General features: G+C 35.8%; 3 protein-coding genes across 4 annotated transcripts; all 3 read right to left on the reverse strand.

The window, feature by feature from the left end:
• Positions 1–1,078: 1,078 nt before the first annotated feature.
• On the reverse strand, positions 1,079–2,916 carry LOC105165789 (protein BASIC PENTACYSTEINE2). The gene is made up of 2 exons (XM_011084921.3): positions 2,722–2,916; positions 1,079–2,442 (listed from the first exon to the last, which is right to left on the reverse strand). The coding sequence occupies exon 2, from the start codon at positions 2,264–2,266 to the stop codon at positions 1,334–1,336; it is 933 nt and encodes a 310-aa protein (XP_011083223.1). The 5' UTR covers positions 2,267–2,442; positions 2,722–2,916; the 3' UTR covers positions 1,079–1,333.
• A 3,854-nt stretch (positions 2,917–6,770) lies between these two features.
• LOC105165796 (putative 3,4-dihydroxy-2-butanone kinase) lies at positions 6,771–16,009 on the reverse strand. 2 transcript variants are annotated; one of them, XM_088883676.1, is made up of 21 exons: positions 15,956–16,009; positions 15,768–15,858; positions 14,998–15,071; positions 14,843–14,906; positions 14,221–14,333; positions 14,064–14,111; positions 13,780–13,851; positions 13,606–13,695; positions 12,669–12,842; positions 12,192–12,275; positions 11,189–11,244; positions 10,912–11,042; positions 10,753–10,845; positions 10,555–10,619; positions 9,759–9,902; positions 9,628–9,671; positions 8,459–8,542; positions 8,284–8,357; positions 8,091–8,203; positions 7,909–8,004; positions 6,771–7,092 (listed from the first exon to the last, which is right to left on the reverse strand). In XM_088883676.1, exons 2-21 carry the CDS (start codon positions 15,805–15,807, stop codon positions 6,967–6,969), a joined length of 1,785 nt encoding a protein of 594 aa, XP_088739802.1. In that variant the 5' UTR covers positions 15,808–15,858; positions 15,956–16,009; the 3' UTR covers positions 6,771–6,966. The 2 variants fall into 2 exon arrangements, with proteins under 2 accessions (XP_088739802.1, XP_011083237.2); XM_011084935.3 differs by having other exon boundaries at positions 15,768–16,004.
• Positions 16,010–17,186: 1,177 nt separating this feature from the next.
• Positions 17,187–22,434, reverse strand: LOC105165804 (uncharacterized). The gene is made up of 7 exons (XM_011084949.3): positions 21,477–22,434; positions 19,605–19,643; positions 19,448–19,518; positions 18,645–18,709; positions 18,452–18,541; positions 18,252–18,344; positions 17,187–17,989 (listed from the first exon to the last, which is right to left on the reverse strand). Exons 1-7 carry the CDS (start codon positions 21,917–21,919, stop codon positions 17,588–17,590), a joined length of 1,203 nt encoding a protein of 400 aa, XP_011083251.1. The 5' UTR covers positions 21,920–22,434; the 3' UTR covers positions 17,187–17,587.
• Between the last annotated feature and the right edge of the window lie 1,208 nt (positions 22,435–23,642).

Here is a 23,642-nt window from a genome sequence, read left to right on the forward strand (position 1 = left end):
CATAGAATTGGTCTCAGGGTAGAGGGAGTCAGTTTTAATGTACTTAGCAGCATATCGAGCAATCAGACACTTTCTTTGTAATGCTGCTCCTTGTATAAAGTATTCGAATGTATTCAAGATATCATAACGACATTATGGACCCCAAACATAGTCCATCAGACAGAAGAGCAAAAGATCCTCCTATTTGAGGCAGTTTATGTGACAGTGTCACCATAGCCATGGGTATGAATATCAACCTAACAACATCACATCGACTATCCTTTTCATTCCACATATTCAACATTCTCCAGAGGTATAGCTTGAAGGTCCAACTCAGCTTGTGATTAACCCAAAGCAATACTCATCAAATGTAAACAACTCTAACCCATTCCCAACAACTCAACTCACTTCAATTAGAAATAGGAGCCGCATTTCTACTCTCACCAAGAAATATCACAGTTTTCTTCTTCAGATTTTTTATGTAGCAGTTAAATCCTTCAAAAACACCAATATTCTCCTGTAAAGTGATACACCAGAAAACAAAGGAAGCATCCTTTTAAGAGAAGCATAAAGACACAAATCACACAAGGAATCGTGCTAATTAAGTTATTAGGACTGACATCCTTAAGAGTGGATATAACATGTCCGACTGAGGACAAAATTAAAAAAGCATACCTACACCATTTAAAATCAGTTACCAGAGCATTTAGGCGTATCTGGAATCCACTAAAATTAGTGGAAATATTTCAGTAAACCTTTCTCCTTTAATGGCCTAGAATGGAGGAAACCCTAACTTCTTTGACTATTTAATTGCATAATACGAAGAATGCTTGAGCTGCACCCAACAGCAATTAGATTTTACTTTCGTGATTCAATAGTAAATCACTATAAACAGTCTCTTTGCTCTAATGTTCATTAAAGTCGTAACCTTTATAGTTTCCATTTGTCTCAATTTGCTTCAATATAAGCTTCCTATCCGCAAAATGATATCAGGAATCTAATGGATATGAAAGTGAACCAAGAACCAAGACAAAAACAGTAACTTAAACGAAGATCATTATCAGATAATGAATGGGAGACATAATTGCAAAAAAGAATCTCAACAAAACATTCCCGTACCTTGTTACTGGAAAAGATTACCGTTTCCCTTGAACTACAAAATGTGAACAGTTAAAGCAAATCTTATCCGAGGTGCTCCAAAAGGCAATTAATGAAAATGAAACTCACTTCTGGATGCTCACTAGTTAGAAACTATGAGAAGCTTCTGCTTCTGGCCAGGCCATTCATTTATGTACAGCAGAAAATGAATGCTGCATGCATGTAGGAGTCAACCACAGCATCTCTATAACAAAATCTATCGGATTGTCACAAACTTATTTGTACCATGTTTCGCCCAGTAACTCCTTAGATCAATTGGGTTAGAGAAATTATAACCTTCGGATGCAAGTTTCTCCAAGACCTTCTTAAAAGCTCCAATACTCATCTTCCGTCCCGCTATCCTTGCACCCCGTCTCTTCGAGCTCATAGGCAAGGGATAAACAGACACCCCAGTTGTACAGCAAGCAGACTGCCAACCACCAGATCCCCATCTATAACATTGTTGTGGTGTCCCCGTGCACGAGCAAACTGGAATAGGAATTTCTGAAATATCCATACTAACTCCATTAATTACAATTTCCGCCCGTTTCTTGGGAGTCCTTGCGCGATGAACTGAAGGAGCAGACTCATCCCTTTGCACCCTAGGAGTCCTAGTCCTCGGTTTCTTCTCTTTCGGGGGAGACTTTGGGACTTTACCACCACCTCTCTTCTTTGCCACCGCACCACCACTGCCACCACCACCACCACCATTATCTCTTTCTTCACACACTTCTTCCATTTCACAGATCACATTGTCATTTTTTGGTAAATTCATTTGCTGGGGCATTTGGATAGAATGAGCAGATGAAGTCTCCGGCGATACACCATAACTTGACTGATAATAAGCATGGTGTTGATTTCCAGATAAAACGTTGAGGTACTTGTCCCTGTTTTGATTCATCCAATAGTCCATCGGAAAGTGGGCTTCCGAAATGCCGCCAACACGATGGTGATGGAACGGTCCGCCATTAGTAGAGGCCATTACGGATGACGGGTGGGTGTGCTGGTGATCACGAACTCCACCACCACCAAAAAGGGGCTTCTCAGCCATGGAGGACATTAGCTGAAGGCCCAGATGGCTCTTAAGTGTAGTTGTTGGGGGTTCAAGGAAACCCCAGTTCCTCAGATTCATATTTCCATTTCCATCCATCTTATTGCAAGAAACAGATACAACGTCAACCCGTTAAACAACGAAGAACACCAGCACAGAATTCAGTAAAATAAACTCCCTTCCAATGAACAGCCAAACGGAATTTTAGCACAACTACATCACCAACAACAATCCACATATCGCAATGCTGTTCTTGAGTTTCATCATGTCAACCCCTACAAAAACCACACAAGAAATACAACTATAGCAAACAAATCTCCGTACATAATCACACACAAAAGATACAAACAGCAAAAAAAAGCATCGAAAAATCCAGAACCAAGAAAAAATGCAGGGACTTTGGGGGTTTTTATGCCAGATCTCCGTAGATAATAGATTTTCAATCATACATAGTATAGACAACAGATTCAGAAAAAGAAAACTTGGGCAAGATAAAATGGCAAAAATTTTGACAAAAAACACGAGAGAGTGAGAACGGATGATAGAGAACTTACTAAGAGAAACAAGAGTCGGCTGGTTTAGGTTATTTTTCCCTTTGTTTCAGATTTTAAGCCCTCCTTGGGAACGGAAGAGGAGGTGGGAGTGGGAAAAATGGGCACAAAAATAGAGAAATGAAATGAAAAATCTTCAAAAATATTATAAATTTTAAAAGAAAAATGAAATCTTGATGGGCACTAATGTCATGCAAGAGCATACATATATTCCCACCACACTGTTCTTGGAAAATACTTTTGATCAAAAACCCAAAAAATTGATACTTCTTAAGGTGTGTTGTTAAATATATACACTAACAAGGAATATTAGCAATGAAGATTTGGAGAGTTAATGATGTTAGATTATGACAATGTTATGACTACAAAAATATGTGATGGGATGGAGAAAGTCCCACTATTATTATTACAAGGAAAGAAGATGAAAAGTTTTGTGTTGAAAATTAGCATTTTAAGTATTTGTAAATATAGAGCCCACAAAAATATAAGCCATTTAGCACTTTTTTACTAAATGCTAATTCTTGAAATGATTATACATTTAGATTTAAAATTCAATGGAGACAGTATTGTATTGCCACACAACATTCCATTGTTGGAAAATCACAACTTATTTTTTCACAAGAATGTCTTAACTAAAACATTATTTTATTTTATTTTTTTTAACTTATTACTTTATCCTATCATTTGGATCAATAAATTTAAATCTAAAAGAATAATTTCAAATTATTTGATGTTAGAAGAATTTAAAATTCATCAATGTTTATCAAAGCATATTTTAATTTTAGAGTCGAGTGATTTGAAACTGTTTAAAATTATAACTATCAAAACAAATCCAAATATAGGGATTTGAAACCTATTGATCTAAATAAAACCTTAAATTACTTTGTTTATTTGAATTATTGTTGCTTCATATAATATGTTTAATTTTTCTCATTGAAATAATACGAAAAATAGATAGAGAGAGAGATAAAATCATAAAAGATTCATATTCAACATAAATTTCAAGATTGTAAACTTAATATCAAGAATTAACAATTATTCGATTTTAAAGAATTAATATGAAAGATGGGACAAGAACATCACCATTTGTAGGGGTAGTCACGGTGCGATTTTGATTTTTTCATAGCAAGCTATTCTCAAATTGTATTACTCTTGGCGATTATTATAAAAAAATATTTTAATTATCACTTTTATAACCAAAATCAAAGGTGTGGTTTCACAACTTTAATACTTAATTATAACAAAAATAAAATATTGAAATTAACAAAAACATAAATAAATAAAACAAGTGTTTGTTTGTAGCAATCAAAATTTAGGTTATGGACCTATTAAATATATTGTCAAGAAATAAAATAAAAATTAAAGACATCCTTGGGCAATCTTCAATATATTGTCTTAAGCGTGTCACTTGTATCTTTCATATTTTGGCTGCAAATGATCAAACAGATGTTACTGAGCCCATTTTCTGACTAGCTTGTTTAAATTCATGGCAGCGAAAAATCTCCTGATCGAATTCCTTACCCTTTTCCTATAGCTCTTATGCTTATTCTCTTCAAGAAAGGACCTTGGGCACTCTTACAAGCACTTATGGAGTCAGGTTCCGCTGCAGCATTCTCTTTGATATTTGTTTCTGAGATTGGAGATGAGGTAAAATATTTTGAAAGGTGACTTAGTACTCGTCCTTTCCCATGTAAGCACGTCTCTGCTATCTCTTTGTATTGGTCTTTGAGCATACATTTGCATATGCGAGTTTATATCCTTTTGTACCTTGTCTGCCAATCATCCATCTTTTGTTTGATTCAAAGGGTGCACCATCACTTATGACCATCCTGTCTGTTCTAATTGGCCGGCTATTTCATTCAGACAGGTAACCCATAGTTCTTGCTGTCAAAGCTTGTTTCATGTAATTCCATTATTTAGTGCAAGTATACATGTCTTATGTTGAAATAATGTTCTCTTAAACTGTGGTCAACATAGTCGCCATACAACAATAAGGGAAGAGACTGAAACAAGAGAGTGATTTTGGTCTTAAATCGATCCGAGATGCATGTGACCTTCTGTCTATGGTAGCTACAACTGTTGAAAATGGGAAACAGGAATCTAATGAATTTGCTGAAGCTGAGGAGCTTGTAAAGGAAAAGGTGATTTCCGTTGCCATAATCTGACGTATCCTCTTCTGTAAGACAGACTTGTGTGATGTCCTTGGCGGTCTCTCTTACTCCATGTTTGTTATCTGAAATATCAACCTTTGACGCACTCAAAGGTGTCGAGACGGCTTTTGGATCCCCTTGAAGTTCTCTGGAAGTCATTTATTATAACTGTACGAAATCCTGTCCTAGTAAGAAAACATTGAACGGCCATGGATGTAAGAGCGCTTACCAAACAAAGTAAAAATCGTGTTTTGTGCTTGTTTTTCCTTCTTGATTTTGCATGTATTCCTCAATCTATATTTGCAATTTCCTGATAGTCTGTACCGCAGACAAAAAAAGTAAAAGGTGTTCTTGAGTTGTATATCAGTGACAACTCAGTACTCATCAAAACACCCTCTTTGTATTGCTCTGTGACAACTTAGTCTGATTTATCATCCTCCAGTCGGTTCAAGGTTGGACACATCTTTCACAACGACTCAGCTAATGGTAGTCGATGTTAATTCTGGTAAAAATCTACGACTCCCAAATTAGGCTTAGTAACTTGAGACTGTCGTAACTAGGAAAACACTTGTCAAACATAGAAATCTCAAGCTAGTCCAATCCCAGACAACAGTTGTCATGACCTTAATTCTACATGTTCTTGATGTGATTTCTCTCATACTTTGTTCTGGAATTGTCCAGAACAACGAGAAAATGGATATATGCACCACAAATGATTTTCCTTTAAAAGATTTCACGTGCTAAAGCTTTTCATCTACCTTGGGAGATCGCTTGATGCAGCCCAGATATCAGATTCTGAAACGTCTCTAGCCTTCAAAAGATTTCAAGCATTTAAGAGAGTCTTCTTGACCGTTCTTGTCTAACACGTGCATCCACCAGCAAGGTGATATTGTTCTTGATGTGACTTGCAAAATTTGGTTAAGAAAATGCAAAATACAGAGCGTGTGGGAATACTTAACAATGTGGTGCTAACAAGAAATCCGAGATGTTGCTAATGTTAACTTGGAAGTGTTTGAGTTTTACTGATAATTTGTTTGTACAATTCTATGTTAAAAAGAGTTTTCAAACCTTTCCGCTCTCATTTTTTACTATTTTATATTTTATGTAATGCTGATAAATTTCAAATTCCCATTAATCATTTCCCCTATCTCTTTCCTCAAATCCAATCCTTCTACCCAAATACACTATGAAAACTACATTTGAATTGATACATTTAACCCGTCAAAATAAAAAATTAATAGATTTAAATTATGGGACATCAAATCCATAATAAAAACTTTTTTGAATTTATTGGAACATTTCCACCTTAAAAAGGATTTTAATTCTCTATTTGAACTATATTCTATGAAAATATTGATATTCAATTTATTTGACGTAACTTCAATGTTCTTTTTTCTAATTTCTTTCCTCAAACCAAAATCATTCAATCCAAATGTAGCCTAAAGTTGTGTTTGAATGGATAGACTTGAATTTGATTAAAGATATCAAATAAGTTCATATCAAGAGACTTCAAACTCCCGTGCATATTTCACGAAATGTAATTGTCAATATAATTATCCAAAGAATTTGTCATTAAGAATTCAGAATCCACAAATTCACATCCATCCCTCTCAAACATAGCCTAATTAATACTACTTCTCTTACCGTTAAACTTTTTTGTATGCATATAAAAAAATTTCTCTTCTCTGACCTAAATCACTTTTAATTCTAATGCTCTGACAAATTACAAGCTCAACACCCATGAAGCATCAATCGCCACCTGCATGCAAATGAGTGATCAACAGTCCGAACAATATTATATCACAATCATCTCGAGCATGTTTTCTGACGCGCACAAGAAGCCATAATTTATTAAAGAAAAACATATGCAGGCACGGGTAATGGAGAGTTTGACATCAGAGCTTCAGAAAGCACATGATCCATTAATAATGTTACTGGTGATGAATCTTACGCTTTCTCGGCTTTATGCATAAACTGCATAAGCGGAAAGCTGGTAAGTTCAGAAAGTGTATAGAACAAAAATTTGCTCATAAAATTTCCTCCTCGCAAACAAAAAAAAGGATGCCGGAAGGATGCAATTGAGACCGTCGACCGTTGCTCATGAAGCCTGGTACTTATTTTTCATGGCTGATGCTGCTGCTTTGTACCAAGAAGCTGCAGCCACAGCCCCCGGGTCGGGTACTGATGCTAGAATGTCAGCTGACACATAAGATGACCGGCCAGCCTGCAAAAAGGCTTGCTAATTAGTTCAGGTGCAGATAACTATGACAAGTAGGACTGAAGCATATTTGGATTGTGGTGGCTGGTTATAAGCCAAAGAGAGAGACAAGATCAACAACATTAGCATAAGAGAATCTCCATATGTTTATTCACCGAACTGCTGAGTTGCCTTGCTTAATTTAGAGCATGCTATTTGTATGCACATCAATCTCAAAAGTCGCTTCATTAAGTTCTTTGACAACTTATGCATGGCAGCTAGAAATGTTAACAAACTGTGAAGACAGGTTTGCAGAAAATAGAAGAAAAACATAGATGTGATGCCCTACAAAGTGATCAAAAACCTTTTAATTTAATATTAGGGGTAATTACACTTACACTCCCTCCGAAAATTCACGGTTTACACCTCACCCTCTTTCGTTAGGATTTGGTCAAAAACACTAACTTCAGCAAAATAATTACATAAATTTTTAATTTTACCCCTCATTTAACAATCCCGTGTAATAATTTTGTACCTATAAGGAGAAAAATGTAATGATGTTAACGTCACTCTTTCTACAGATATTGTATTTATCCCTTTATAAATATAAAAATATACATGGGAATGTTAAATGAGATGCAAAATTGAAAATTGCTGTAATTTCTTTTGCTAACGTCAACATTTTTCATCCAAACCCTAATGGAAGGGGGTGGAGAATTTTCGAAGGGGATGAAAGGGTAATTTCAAACTTCTTTGGGGAAAGTGTATTTGCATTTTCAATAGGGGTCTACGTGTAATTAACCCCTTGATATTATGTGAAAAGCTTGGTCTGAAGATCATTACCTGTGCTTGCATGTTTTTAGTTGACTCGGCACCGGCAACTGCTGCTTCAGCAGATAAGGCAAAAGCCTGAACAGGATCTTCTCCAGCAGTCAATTTCTATCCACAAAGCGCAATGAGTAACTAAAATGCCTTAATCAATTGATACTCACTGAACAAGAAACATGGTAATTATAGCTTCTAACCTCTTTAAGGACAGAGGACGCTGGAATAAGAGCATCCAATAATGTCCGATAACCTGCTTTGGCACCACCATATTTACTGACTGCATCAATAGCAGCTTCAAGAGCACCAGCCCCTAAATCAAGAAGCTTTGGTTTATGCTACTGCCTTTTGCACAGCTGTCAAATCTAAAAGCCATACATTAAGTCTACTTACATTCTAGTGCTGTAATACCCGACTGACTATTTGCCTTCAGCTGTGCGTATGCTGCCTTACAGAATATGTCGTATCTGTTATTGCAAAAGGAACCTTTGTCATCAAGTTAAATACAATATCCTCGGCAGTTATGATAGAAAAGGAAGAAGTTGAAATAGACAAGGAAAATGTTTACATGATACCACTGGTTCCTCCCATGACTTTTCTTATAGAAATTCCAATTTCATTAACAGTCTCTGCAGGGTCATTCAGTGGATAACTGGAAAGTAGGATCCAGAGATCAAAATAAAGTAAGAAACTGGAGAAAGTAATAACAAGGCTATTTAACTGGTCCAATATCAGGCAATACATATGCACCCAGTAGAATTGAAAAGGACAGGCAAAAGATAGAATGGGAGACTACAAACAGAGTAAAGAAAAGGAAACCAAAAGCAAGGTCTTGACAGTACGAGCTTCCTACTGGGGGTCTTCTGCTGTCAGAGGACTATAAAAATATTAAATGATTTACAGGTAAATTGGAGGAAATTTTTAATTTAAACAGCATCAGTTTTTTGTGAGTTGACTGAAGAAATGTACTCCTAATTGTAATGCAATCCAGGAAAAGCTTTTCCCTAGTTTACTAATCTATCAGCAAACAGCACTAAATTTGATATAGATGTTCCTCACCTGCCACCAGACAAAATTCATCTCTTAAGTTCTTGCTAACACCTAGAGTTCAAGGAGTCAAAATCACAATCAATCATCCACTGGTTGCTGGTTGCCCTCCATCGGATTTTCTGTGTCTTTAACATAAGGTGATACTAACTAAGAAGAAAATGCAACTTACTCCAGTTACAGAATACAATGCGCTACTCCAATCCTAATCATGTTAAGAAAGGGAAGAGCACATACAGGTTATTTGAATTTCATAGTTGGTTTGGTAAATTGAACAGAAACCCCACAAGCAGCGAATCTTTTGGACCAACTTCAGTCATGAGGAAACCAAGAGAAAAACAACACAGAAGTAGGAAAACAATTGTTTCGTACTTTCAAGAGGGTTAAGTTTCTTTCCCATGTGTTCTTGGATGTATTTCAAAGAACTCCATAAACCAAAGCCATAGTCCAATTAAAATAAATTCAAGCCAAAATACTCTAGCTATAAACAGTGGTAAGACTTCACTAGTACAACCACATATTACATTCATAAGAAAGTAGATATATCTCAACTTCAAGTAATTCCAACTCATAATAAAGAAAAATATGCATACATATTCTGGAAAAATACAATGCTGTGAGTAGTACCACAACATAATGCATGTGTGCGTGAGAGGGAGAAAGAGAAGCCAGGGACAAAAAGAGGCTTACCACTTTCTCATGTCTTCAAGAATGGCTGATGCACCTTTGGACATCTACAGTATAACAAGGTGTCAGACTCATTCACCATGTAAGCTGCATTCTTAAGCTAGAGGGAACATATAATAAATCCGGACACTTACTGTTGATCCACAGTCACCATCACCAACTTTGCCATCCAATTCATTTAAATTGTCCCTCAGATCAATAACTGTTTTTGCTGCTGCTTCAATAGCTATTTCGAGAATGCGCCCTTCAGGACTTAGCTGTTGAGGCCGACCCAATGTCTAACAAAATAGTCGAACCAACAAGAGGCAGTGAGGTCACAACACGTGTTTTCAGTGACAGAATTGCATCAGAATTAAAACCAGAAGACCAACTCGTTTTGTTTTGTTCATAGACACATTTTGGGGGGGTGGCCAACCTTATTGAATTTTAATGCTCAAATTAAGCTTTGATAAATCACATAATGATCATTTTACTACAGAAGGAAGCATGGAAGAGCAAAAAGTCATAATTAAAGAATATTAATGTCCCGCCGATAGTATATTTCGAACACAAGCAATAGGTAGATAGGTTCAAGCCATATCCTAGCTTTGGCAGGTGATCCTTTGTTGATATTGGTCAAACTACAAGTGTCTTTTCTGATGATGGCATATGAATAATAGGCCTGTTATAGAATGATGTGGTTAAAGGTACATGTATCTCATGCCCTTTACCACATGCAAAATTTTCATTTGAACTTCATGGGAAAAGGGAGGTAAGGGTAAATAATTTTCATGAAGTTCAATGTTGAAACAAAGGCACCATTGACTTTTTTTTCTTAGTGAACAACTATTCAATTTCAAGAGCAAACAGTTTTAGGTGTACGCCCTACTCTGGGGACAAGTTCCCTAAGGTCTCATCTGCCAAAGAATAGCAAAGTTGGGATCAGCATACCTCTTCATTCTTTTTTGTACGAGATGGTGGAAGAGGAACGGGAATCTTGGCTGGTGGGTGATTACCTGAGGGCATAATTAATTTAAATAGATTAAATTAAGTCGTGAAAGAGTCATTTATTTTGACCATAAATTCGGATTTCCCACAAGCGGGAGTCTAGAAGAGTGACCAACTCTTAGGCATTGACATGATACTAACCATCAGCACCAACGGGCCAATTTGGAGCCTTAGTAGGGGCATCCAGAAGGTTCAGAATTGTTTGGTCTGCCTTCATAACAGTGATTGAAAATCCTGCAAAAAAAACAACATAATACTGGGCTCTCTCATAAAAATATATTATGGCGTGCACAAACGTACCTGCCATATCTAGGGAGGTCATAAATGAACCAGTATACACTCTTTCAACAGCTAACCCATGTTCCAGCTGCAATCTAGGAACAGCCTTTCCAGCCGCAATCATCAGTTCCATAAGAGGAGTGGCCCCTAATCTGAATGCCACAAGAAAATAAAAAAGAATTAACAGAAAACACAGGTATGAATTAACAATGATATTTGCAGTGGAAAGTGCTTCTGAAGAGTGCTAAAAGATCATCTCAGAATATGAAGAGGTATATGTGTTTAGCTTCAGGCTTACCCGTTAATCATGAGAACAACTCTACTGCCACGTGTTATATGAACATAATTGGTCTCCTACAGATGATCAGGATAATCACAACTTGGTGCCAAACTAGGAATAACACTTTAAGAAAAAGTAAAACCACAAGAGGCAGTTTGCCAAATAGTAATCTTGAAGCATGGAAACTCTCAATTCAAAAAGAGAACTGTCAAGACGCAGACACACACGAAAAAAGGAAAACATTCAAGACCAAAAAGCTGAAATACACAAGTCCTCAGCTTGTGATTTCCTGTCTATGTACTGAAGTCTTCGGAGTCAAGTTCATCAAGCAGAACCTGCAATCTTTTCCCAATTTCTTGTATCAATCTGTTCGGTTGGAACTACAGAACTTATCAAACTACAAGCCATCATGTGACTGTACTCATCTCAGTGCTTGTTAACCTTAATTCTTAGCCTTTCTTTTAACAAGGTTACATCATTTAACGAATTGAACATGTTATCATTGTCAGAATTCCATGTTCACCTCAGCCTGCCTTTCCCACAGACAACAGTCGATAGAGATCAAATCACATCAATACATTCTTCCAGCTTTGACATGCAGTCTTTACACCATAAAAGATAGCTGCAAATAGTTATTTCATATATAGGCCTAATCATTCTACTATTCAAATTTTATAACCTTCAATACCAGCACTTTCACTAAGGCAAACTAAAGACCTACTCAAATTAACTTAGACTATTATTTATATAATTGTTTTTGCAGTGCCAACGACATCTATAGTTGAAAAAGTATCAACTGTGGCGCAGAAGTACAAGTGATTTTTAGTACAATAATCTGACTTTCGATCATTTCATAGTACACTTGCACCACATCACACTGAGGGAAACTCCACAAATTTGACGAAATTTAGGATAGACAACTTACCTGAAAATTCTCATCACTGAGTCCTCTCTTAGAGATGATGTTTCTATATCAGATAAGCTGTATTAAACATTACACATCTAACAAATAGTGGCATACCGTTGACAATATTTGCTTCAAGACATGAGAGACCACAATGTCAACAGGTTGGAGATCAGCCACAGCAGCTCCTGGTTCTCCATGCTGAAAGACATGAAAGAGGGTATAGATCACTTGCACGGACAGTGACATTCATTATGCCATTCAATAACTTTGTTACAGATTCCCTTCAACTGAGATTGCTGAAACTACTTTTACAGTTAAGAGTACGAGAACCCTTTGATTGCCAACATCAACTGGTTATATGCAATTATGAAACAGAAAGACAATGTCAAGCAATATTCTACTAGGAACTAAAGATTTGAAACAACACAAATTTTTTAAGTCAAAACTCTCATGACTAAAAATACATCTTGATTGTCATGCTGCAAGCACCACAAGTGATCACGGCATTAGATAATTGGAAATGAAATGCACCTATCCAAAACTAACTCTATTTTTAATCAAAATCAACTCAATCATAAAGTAACCCCTTACAATTCCAAGACCAAGCTCCATCTTGCCAGGGCCCAAACGATCTGGCGTCACTTGACCGGGCAATGTGCAAACCGATAATGCTACACCCATTGTACCAACCATTTCTGATGCCCGTTTTGCTTCAGCAGCAACTTCTGCTAAAGCGAGACCAGAAGCCGCAGCTGCCCCAGCAACCTGGGATTGGCAAATAAGTCAATTATCAGTAACTAGAGTAGAATAAGCAATTAAGTGTTTAGTTGCATCGTATGAACCAGTTCAACCATCATAGTTTAGGATAGTGTAAGATACAACAGCAATGATTTGTCTAACACATCCGACTCGAACAGTTAAAGGAAACTAGTCACAGAAAGAGAACTAGTGATACAAATAAAACCATGTATGTCTAATGCAAGTATTTCAGCAGGATATTTCAATTAGCTAGTTACATGAATATTTTAGCATGTTAATCTAGAACATTGGCGTGATTTATTTTACTGTTTAACAAATTACTGTACTCTTATTATGACTGTTCAATAAATTAGGAACATGAGCATATATAATTTCTTATAGTTCATAGGATTCATTTCAATCTTACAGCATTAGAATGCAATTTATTGAGACCACAATGACAAGATGAAAAAAAAAATGAGGAGAAATATGATGCTTCTTTTCAATAACTGAGGTTACCTTTGAAATTTAAAACAAAAGTAGTTGAATAACATATCAGGAAAAAAAATTGCATGTGTATGCATACCTTCATTGCTGTTTAAAAATCTATTTTGCAACACATGAATGCAGAAATTTCTGATTTAACAAATAAATTCGTGGAGAACAAGAAGAAATCGACAAAGTCTGCAAAAGCGGTTGGTCCGAAATAAAACAAAGGTATGAGAAGCACATATTCAATCCTGTGGGATAAAAGAACACACTGCAGGATGGAGGAAGACACTGAACCAACCTTATGAACAAGAATGGTTCCAGCTAAACCTCTTCTTCCAGCAATGCCTCTTGGAGGTGGTAGAGCACAGTCATCACCAACAATTACCATCTGTTAGCACAAATTGTTGTAAGCCCATTTATTAGCTAAATTTTAATTTTAGTATATCATCTGGGTCACATAAAAAAGGCATACCTCCACTTTATAACCTTCAGATTTTGCCTGTTCAGCTGCCAAACCAAAGTTCAAGCGATCACCAGTGTAATTCTGTGATTAACCAAATCAACATGCCGTCATGAAGGTACATGCAATTATTATAATAATTTTGACAGAAAAAGACTACAAGCAGCCTGATTCCACATTTTGAAAGTAGTGAGGTGCACAACTACAAGAATAAAATGAGCATATGTTATGAACAAAAGTAGTAGTACATTGGGAAGAGAAAAGGTTAATTTTATCAAAATCACAATCAAAGATACCTTGACAATGAGGAGGCATCCCGGAGGACCAGTCACAGCTCGGATGCCCTGATGCAAGAATTTAGTTTTGATCAACTAAGGAAATATCAAGAAGGAAATTAACTAAAATTAATGAAACCATGATGTTATCAATTAGTGTGATTAGAAGTCTACATACTGCAAGAATGGAGTCAACAGGAGGAGAGGCAAAAACATCCCCACAGATTGCTGCTGTCAGCATTCCTTCTCCAACAAATCCAGCATGAGCAGGCTCATGACCACTTCCGCCTCCTGTATGTTAAGCAACTTTCATAAGGTTTATCAGAGTTCTTATACAATTCTAATCAAACTAGAACTCTTTACAGTCAACTAAGAGTTCTTATCAACAGCATTTAATTCTGATAGCGAAACATCATCTTGTTAGTTTGTCAAAATGTCCAACAACATATAGAAATCAGAAAGGACCAAATTTACTTGTCGTTACGCCGCTGAGACAATGGAACCGTTTAGTATGGACAACTATATTCTTTTAATTGTATCTGAAAAGTCAAGGTTAGAAAGATTCTAATATGATGGCTACAATCAACCACAACAACGATAATAGGACAAAATAGGTATGGTCATCTCTTCATGTGTAGAATAACTATTAGTACTAAGATCAAGTATAGACATAGAGGCTTTCTACTATACTGGCTAAAACAGGGGAAGCATATATGGCCCACCTCATGCTCAGCATGCAATATTGGTAATTGAGCACTATAACAGAGAATGGAAACAAAGAAATCAATGATGCCTCGGACCTGAGATAACGGCTACTTTGTCGTATGTTCCGCCAGGAACATCAGCGCGTAACACAACTTTGACCTACATAAAATGCTGTTAGATGGAAGCAACACATATAAAAGACAGTGATGCATGAACTGAAGCATGAAAATAAAGTAGTTCATATCATTACATCAGGAAAACCATCCAAATACTGCAACCCAGGATAAGTTTCCACCAGACCCTCAATGAACTCAGTCACAACATCTGCAACCAGAGTACATAAATTCAGCTTTGGAAATGCATTTAGAAACGTGTTGAGAAAGTCGGACATGCATGGTGGGGCATAATGAATAACATGCAGATCTCATTAATATCATGACTCATGATGCTAAATAAGCAAAATCTTGCACCCTAGAAGGCCTCATCCCAACAATTAAAAATAACAATAAAAAAAGAAAAGAGAAGACGAAGAAAGACAAAGTTCCAGTAGAATCATAGTTATCTACACAAGTATTCAGTAAGTTCGGCTGGTTATCCTCCTGCCGAGTAAACTACAACTCTTAAACCACGATGTACAGCATAGCAATCACGTACTAAACAACATGAATAACATACAATCCAAATCCCAATTCCAGATAAACATCAACCGGACAAAGACATTTACGAAAATAAAATAAAAAACTAAAACCCTTGCCATTCCCCAATAAAAAGTACAAATGGAGCATCATCCGCGAAAATTCCCTTTTGCAACAGAAACAAAAAAGTCAAGGCCGACTAAAATTCGAGTGCAGTGCATGCATCAAATGCACACCACTCCCACCTCTCCCAAAAACAAAACCCCATCCAAGAAAACCCCGAAAAAAAAAAATTCAAGGAAAAAGTTCAAGAAAACCAAAATGCAGACACAAAATGGTAAAAAAGAAAAATCATAAACAGCGGAGAGCGAGGAATTATCGTGACCGTTTGGGTCGTTAATGAGTTTCTTGCTCTGGAAATCCATCGACAAATGCGAGTGAACTCGAGTGGATTCTCCCAAAAATAATCCCTAATGCTGGATTAGTAAAACAAAAAAGAAACCCTTTTCTTGTGAGAGAAAATCGATGAGGGTTTGGAGATTTTGGAGAAAACTGGCTTCTATAGAAAGTCACCTGAGTGTTGAATAATTGTTGATTTTAATGGGTTTGCTTGTCCGAACAAGAAATCAATTAAATATATATATATAGATATATGTAAATAAATAAATAAAAGGAAAAACTCATCTAATTTCAGTCTCAATTATCGATGCGCCTTTTATGTGATGAGGAGTCGCATTCGACGACGGATGATTGTAGCAGAAGAAAAAAACGTGCTTCTTTTTCGTAGGTATTTTTTCTACTTCCATTAGGAGAATATTTAATTAATGATAGGATAATCGTAATTAGTCTTACTTATATCAGAAACTCTAATCACCAGTCATTAAGATCTACTTGCAATAACTTCTATTTTTACGTGGGAATACATTGCCAAAAATTATAGGCTAAGCAATCATACATTAAGTGTTTGATAACATAAGTTCAAAATGGAGAAAAGAAAGTTAAAATTAAAGTGTTTGGTGGGGATAAAAAAAATTAATTTTTACACTTTTATAAATAAGCTCGTCGAAATTATACATTAATCCCATTATATAAAGAGTTGAAGACTTTGTCTTTTATTTTACGAAATTTTTGAAATTGTATCAAATGACATGCTTTATGAGATTGTTAAAATCGTTTTAAAAATGAGAAAGTTTGATACATTTAGTCTTATGTTCAAGCTTCAGTCAGAAAATAAACAACAAGAACATGTATAATGTACGTGTCCATCAGTTATACGAATAGCTAACTTACACTCATTGCACGTGTTGAGTTTTTTCAATTTTTTGAATCATTTTAAAAATTTTGTAAAATTGATGAATAAAAGCGTTGAACTTCATATCTTATAGGACTAAAAGTATTATTTAACATAACCGTTAGCTATTAAATGTGTGAATCATAAATAATTATTTAATAGTCGATAGTTACTTATGAACAACTACTGTACTATGACTGACAATCATATTTTTCATAAAATTCAAACTCCAAGAATTTTTGGGATTTCAATTTTACCACTAAGATTAACCCTAGCAGGCTTAATTAATTCATCCATCATCTGTCAAATAATATTATTGAGGGTTTTTAATTATTTTAATATTAAGTCTCACTGCCCAGGTAGATTATTTTTTTTATTTATTATTTTGATGGTTTTTAAAAAAATAAGAGCCCATCTTTTTATATTCCCCTTGTTAGCCAATTCTTGAAGTCTAGGTTCAAATTTGGAAATTTTGATATCCTCATATGTAAATTGTGAGCTGTTGAATCAATATATGATAATATCATTTATATATAATTCAATGATTCAACAACTGGTAATCTATGTGGGTACAAATACATTGGATGAAAATGCCTACACCAACCAAAATCGGACCGGATTTTCTATTGCAAACTCTATCTCATCTTCTACTCCGTTAAACATACACACACTATGTGTATAAAGATAACATCATGTATTTATATAGGAAAATATTTTATATACATGGTGTGTGTATATGTTGAATGGAGTAGAAGATGTGGCAGAAAAATCCAACGGCAACCAAAACATACACATACCACAAAGTTTGATGATCTCAAGTTTTTCATGAACTGCATCATGTCCCAAATTAAATAAGCACCATCTTATTTTCAAGACAAACTGATCCATTGCCTACTTAAACCCTCTATGAACCTTCACAGTCTGCTGATCAACCATGCAATGATATTGTCCATGACTTCTTCCTTTTCAGGTTCAAAGAGCAGATCATGCAACAGTCCTTCATATAGCTTGATCGTCTTGTCGGTCGAGGAAGCCTCCTCGTGGAGCTTCTGGGAGGCTTCGGGGTCGGTGACGGAATCAGCCGTGCCATGGAGGACCAGAAACGGTGTTGTCAACCGGGTCAAGTTCTGCTGCAAGTAGGTGGTGATTCGAAGAATTTCGTAGCCTGTTCTTACCCTTATGGATCCGGTAAACACTAATGGGTCTGAATACTTCGCCACCAGTGCCTCTGGATCTCTTGAGACGACAGACCCCCTTTTGTTTGCGGCGCTTACTTGGAATCTCGGCAACAAGAAGGAGAAAACTGGGGCGAGCACCTGTAATCGAGGAACTTTAAGTTATGTAAAATGTATAAATTTAATATACAGAAACAGGGGTGTAAGTATTTTAGATATCTGATATTAGAAGGGAGTTAACTGTAAGTTCCTTTTTAACAAAGAAAACTTAAGAGGGGGGGCTTCTACAATTTCAACAACAGGAGGCGTATAATTAGTAACTACATTGGTTCGCGAAGGGGTCGTTGTGAAATAACGTATATGGATACTCAAAATATGGAAGATTAGGAGAGAAGATTCTTACAGCAAAAATTGGATGGGATGGCTGAACTCCAACGGCAGGTGAAGTCAACACCACTCCAGCTACACTTTGCCGCACTTTTGGATCAAGAGCTGCCTGTTATGGCAAGAGAAACGTCATTAACAAATGGCGTTGATCAAACGACTAGATTACAAACATTAAGTTACAAAATTCGAATGATTGGTGATCTAATCTAATATTACCTTCAAGACTATAGCTCCACCAGTTGAATGTCCGAAACAAAAGCAGGGAACTCCTGGATTTTCAGCTAAAACCTTGCCGAGAAACATTTTCTAAGCACAATACAAGTGCAAAAGTCAACGCAAAGTCCTGCATGTAGTATCTATTCAGCATGAAATTGTTTTGGACTGAGTTGTGAGGATCGAAAGACCATACCATGTCGTTAACAGCATAATCAAGAGAATGAACATATGCATGCAGCCCATCACTTCCACCATGTCCTGCAATAAGGTAAAGACGAGGTTACAGAGAGGATCTGTCGGAAAATATCGTAGGAATAAATTTAAAAAATAAAATAAAATTGAAGATAGGAGCTCTATAAGATAGTTCTCATTGTAAGCTGTGAAAATGCTCCGACTCATTACATGAAGTTTCTCTCTACCGTTCAACGTGCATTCCATGCTTTCTAACAGGTACTGGACGAAATTAATGAATAGCTTTAAGGCTTAAAACACTAACATAATGTAAAAGAGTTCATAAAGAAGCTATGGTTTTGTTTTCCTGTTACATTAAATATGAAGAATTATTCTCAAGAGATGCCGAGTTAGTACATCCTACCACTTACCGGGTCTGCCTCATGCAGTTGAATACCGGCCAGAAAAAAAACAAAACAGGTTGTTGTACAGTTGTTGAGTTTGTAAAGCATAACTGGTCCGTTACCACTAGATATTTTCTCCAGTAAGACACAAGAGTAGTTAATTTTAACAACACAAAATATGGATTAGAGTCGTGTCCGCCTTTACCAGTTTTCTTCTTCTGTCCCTCTACTAGGTAATTACAAAATAAAGAACCATGAAACAACTTACAAACTGTATGGATACTTGAATAACATGCTATTTTCTCATCTCTAAAGCCGAAGGAAAAGAACGGGGGAAAAGGAAATTCACAATATTTCGTATGGCTACTATTATTTCTGAAAATAATAAAGATGACGTCGTATGTAGAATTTTTCAACTTACCGATCCAATCCATTCCATAAACCTTGATGCCATTTGCATTCAGTTTCTTGGCGAAATCATTATATCTCCCGCTGAATGTTAAAAGAAGTGGACGATCTCAGAAAGGAAAAAACACAACCAAATAAAAATTACAGGATCTGCATTGCAGCATACAGACCTGTGTTCATTCAGGCCATGCAAGAGAACAACCACTCCCCTGCACATCAGAAAACAGATACAATCAAATTGTAATCCTGAAATGTGGACTGGAAGATTTCAAACTAAGAATAGCCTGAGATAAAAGAATGTAATGCAGCAAGCACCCTTGCTGTAAATAACCTTGTCTCGGCTGAATGATATCATAAAGCTATGTTGAAGAGAACCCAACAAGAGATGTCGAAACTAATCAATCAAATTAATCACTTGACTTCCCCAAAAGTCTAATGCAATCGTCACCATAATTGAAACAAGAAATAAAAATCTTTCACAAACCAAAGCAATTGTACATGTGCCACTAATATAGTTTAAAATACTCAAATTAAGCTCATGAAACACCCCAATGCTTTCCCTTTCTTTTCTTCTTTGGTTGTCGGGTTCGGTAATTAGAAGTTTGAGGATGATAAGAAGATTTGCAAGAAACATTGGTGCAATAACCCCTATTTGTGCATTAGACGATTTTATTGGTTGCAGACTCAATTTTTACTGAACGAGCTAGCCTTTCTATCCAATGCAACTACATTGAAGAATTTTGAAAGTCTCAAAGTTGAAATGGCATTGACAGCTCTTAGCAAGAAATATTCATAATATGTGAAGTACCATAAGAAAACAGTGTAGTCTAATTTCCAGATCTATATTGAATTACTTTACTTCCTAAAGATCAACCAGAAACTCAAAACAGCGGAGGACGCAGTGCATCTTATGTTTCAAAAATATATAGTTATCAAGCCGATGGTTTCATCACTTGAAGCAAAGCAACTCATCTTAAATCGACAGTTCAACACAATCTATTATTGCGTCAGTTGATTAAGAAGAAATAAGATTAAGTCCCTTTTCCATTTGATTTCTATGTTGGCGCAAACTTACCCTTAGAAACGAAAGATGTTTTCATGAGGAACTTTGAAATTGAATGCATCATAAGAAATAATTCAAACCCCGCAAAAAGCAGAATTCTTGGATGGCAACTGGCAATTGGAGACAATGACAATTGCAGAAATCTTAACTAGAAATACTAAATATATTCCTTTTATCTTATCTTTCCCCCAGCCTCCATGCCCTGTCACAGAATAATCCTTATTCCAAATAACAAAAAGAACGGTAATCCTAACAAAAGCTGCTTGCGTTTTTACAACTCTTGGGATACGGTCCAATTAGTAGGCGCTCAAAAACAAGATGCTTTCAATTATCATGTGGGAATATTCTGTTAATTTCAAATTTGAAAATCCTCCATGTCTGGATATATTCGGTTGTGGCTAAAAATGACCAACAACATCAATTTAAATTATGTCGACAAAACAAGCTTCATCAATGTTATAGCTTACAGCACATTCAAAAGCTTTAACAACGGATGAAAACAAGAGGAATACAAAAGCATATTTAGCTAGTAGTAGTAACAATCAACTACTGCAACAAATGAAGAAAAAACCATGGCAAGAACGTAAAATTCATTAGGTCCGTTCGTAAATGCAGCGTGAAACAACCATTTCATCAGAGCAAAAACTTCTGGTCCTAATTGTTGTCAATTTTCTGGCACAAATTCATGATCCAATAAACAGTAAAAATTAGTGTACCCACAAACACAGAAGATTAACTATAATCTGATGCTGTTATAATACTACGGGAAAATACTGTAGAATTCAGAACAGAAAATAGTTCCTTTCTCTACGTTACAGGGCACCAAAAAGCATAAAATCTATGAACAGAACCAAGCTTTGAAAATATTCAAGAAAACCCTCTTCATTGAATTAAAAAATAAAACAAAATAGTTAGTTTTGGGACAACCCAAATTACAGAAGTAATTCAAGAAAAACATATAGAAAAAGGAAGAATTTACCTGACTTTAACTTTAACAGGGGTCCATGATTGCGTAAAAATGGAATCACCTCTGGAAGAAACAAAAAGAGAAAACTCCCTCACTGTATTGTTATTATCTCCTCCATCATTATCCTCCACCACCCTCTTCACTGCCAAGGCCCGCCGCGCCGCCACCTCCTTGTCCACCGCGCTCTTCCTCGGCGCCATGGCCGCTGGAACTCTCACCACCTTCGCAGGTGCTGCCGAGGGCTTCTCTTCTTTCCCACCACCACCTTTCTCCGCCAACTCCGACGCCACCACGCTTCTCCGCCTCCCGCGAAACGGGAGCAGCAAAATCAAGAAACATGCGTTGATTAACAGCCATAAACTCCTCCACACACGTAGAGAAAACAACGCATTGATCCTCTCGCTGGTCCCCGGCGTCAGCATTACAGCGGCCCCATCGTTCGATCTCCTCGCCATATTTGGAGCTTCAGATTCTCTTTTTCTTGCTGACCCAAAAAGGAAATACCAGTCGTGATCAAAAGGTACGACGAACACCTCCTGTTAACCACAGTTCTGCCGAATTTCAATCTGGGTTTTGAAGCTACATAGATTTTGGCTTGAAACGATCCTGATTCTTGAAATGCAAACCAAATTACAAGCCCAAAAGTGGGATTTATAAAAAACAGAAAAGAAGGGTAGAAATTCTACAGAGTTGCTCTCTTTCTTTTTCCTTTTTGGGCAATGTAAATTCAGCGGTTCTTACAATTGTGAGACTGAGAAAAGTTGGCAGAAAAATCCGGTAATTCTTGAAGAACCTAAGAAAGAATCCCTTCGTTTTCCGTCAAAATCTATGTTTTGCAAGAGAATAAACGAATTAAATTGAATGGAAATAAATTTATTGAGAGGAAAATTGGCAGTGAAATTTGTCTCTTTGGCGAAATCTTTGGGAGATACGCATTGATGTTGGGTGTGGGAGAATACGGGAGAGAACATAGAGAGCTTCTCCTATATAGCGGTTGATGGGCTGCCATGTGTGAAATGGTGGGACCCATTTGTGAATATGCGGCGATTTGCTTATGGTCTTGTCGTGACTTGACGACATCAAATGACGAGACGCCACGTGGCGTCTGCGTTTTTTGGTGGGGGCAGGTGAGTGCGGAGGTCTTAATTTTTAATAACACTAGTGGTTACGGCATATCGTCTCTGTATTTACATAATGAATAAGGGTTAAATATATTTTATACTCTTGATTTATGTAAAAAGTGTATTTACACTTCTGAATGATAGGGTTAAATAAAAAAAAATACATAGTTCAGGGTGTAGAATGTAATTAATTCAATAAATAATTAAGTTAATTATATTTTGTCATTCAAATTATAATTATTTTTACATTTTGACATCGATATTTTTTTTTGTCAACTTATTATATCGATTTTATAAGATTTTGCATTTTGTTATTTATTTTTCAATCAAATTTTTTATCAAAAAAACCTCACATGTGGTGCACATGTGATATTTAATATTTATATGATGTAATATTTTTCATATATGCAGAGCATTTGATATTCTTCCGGCAAAAAAAACAACAATAAGATGGGCATATATGGCAAAATTTTTATAAAGTTGAGATGGTAATTTATCAAAAAAAAAATGCAAAGTATAAAAATATGCGTAATTCGAACGGCAAAATGTAATTTACCATAAATAATTATTTATACTTTAAAGTATATTATATATAAAAACAAGATATATCAACCAATATATTATATTAATAAATGAATAAATAAAATTAATTTAGGGATATTATCGTCACAAAAAAATTGATGTGCGTGAAACTTTCATATTAATATAAATAGATAATATAATCATATAGATGAGAAGAAGAATTTGAATAAGGATGATTGAAAATTTTTATGGATATTTTTTGTCATTTAAAAAATTGGTGTCCCTATATAAATAAACGTTATTTGTAAATGAAAATAAAATTCTTTTTTTATATAGTATAGATAAGGAATTAAAATTTTATTTTATTTTAATTGTCAATATATCAAATTTGACTTATTTTCATATGTTGAATTTATTGTGTGATGTTTGCAAACATATCATATACTTGTAAATGAATAGTTTGAATTGTTTATAAATTCCAAAATTACTTGTTTTAGTGAAACATTTTCTCGTAATAAAATTATGAGGCATGAGA

Source organism: Sesamum indicum, linkage group LG1 (genome assembly GCF_026168435.1).
Source record: "Sesamum indicum cultivar Baizhima isolate 11 linkage group LG1, ASM2616843v1, whole genome shotgun sequence".
In the NCBI taxonomy this organism is placed as follows: domain Eukaryota; kingdom Viridiplantae; phylum Streptophyta; class Magnoliopsida; order Lamiales; family Pedaliaceae; genus Sesamum; species Sesamum indicum.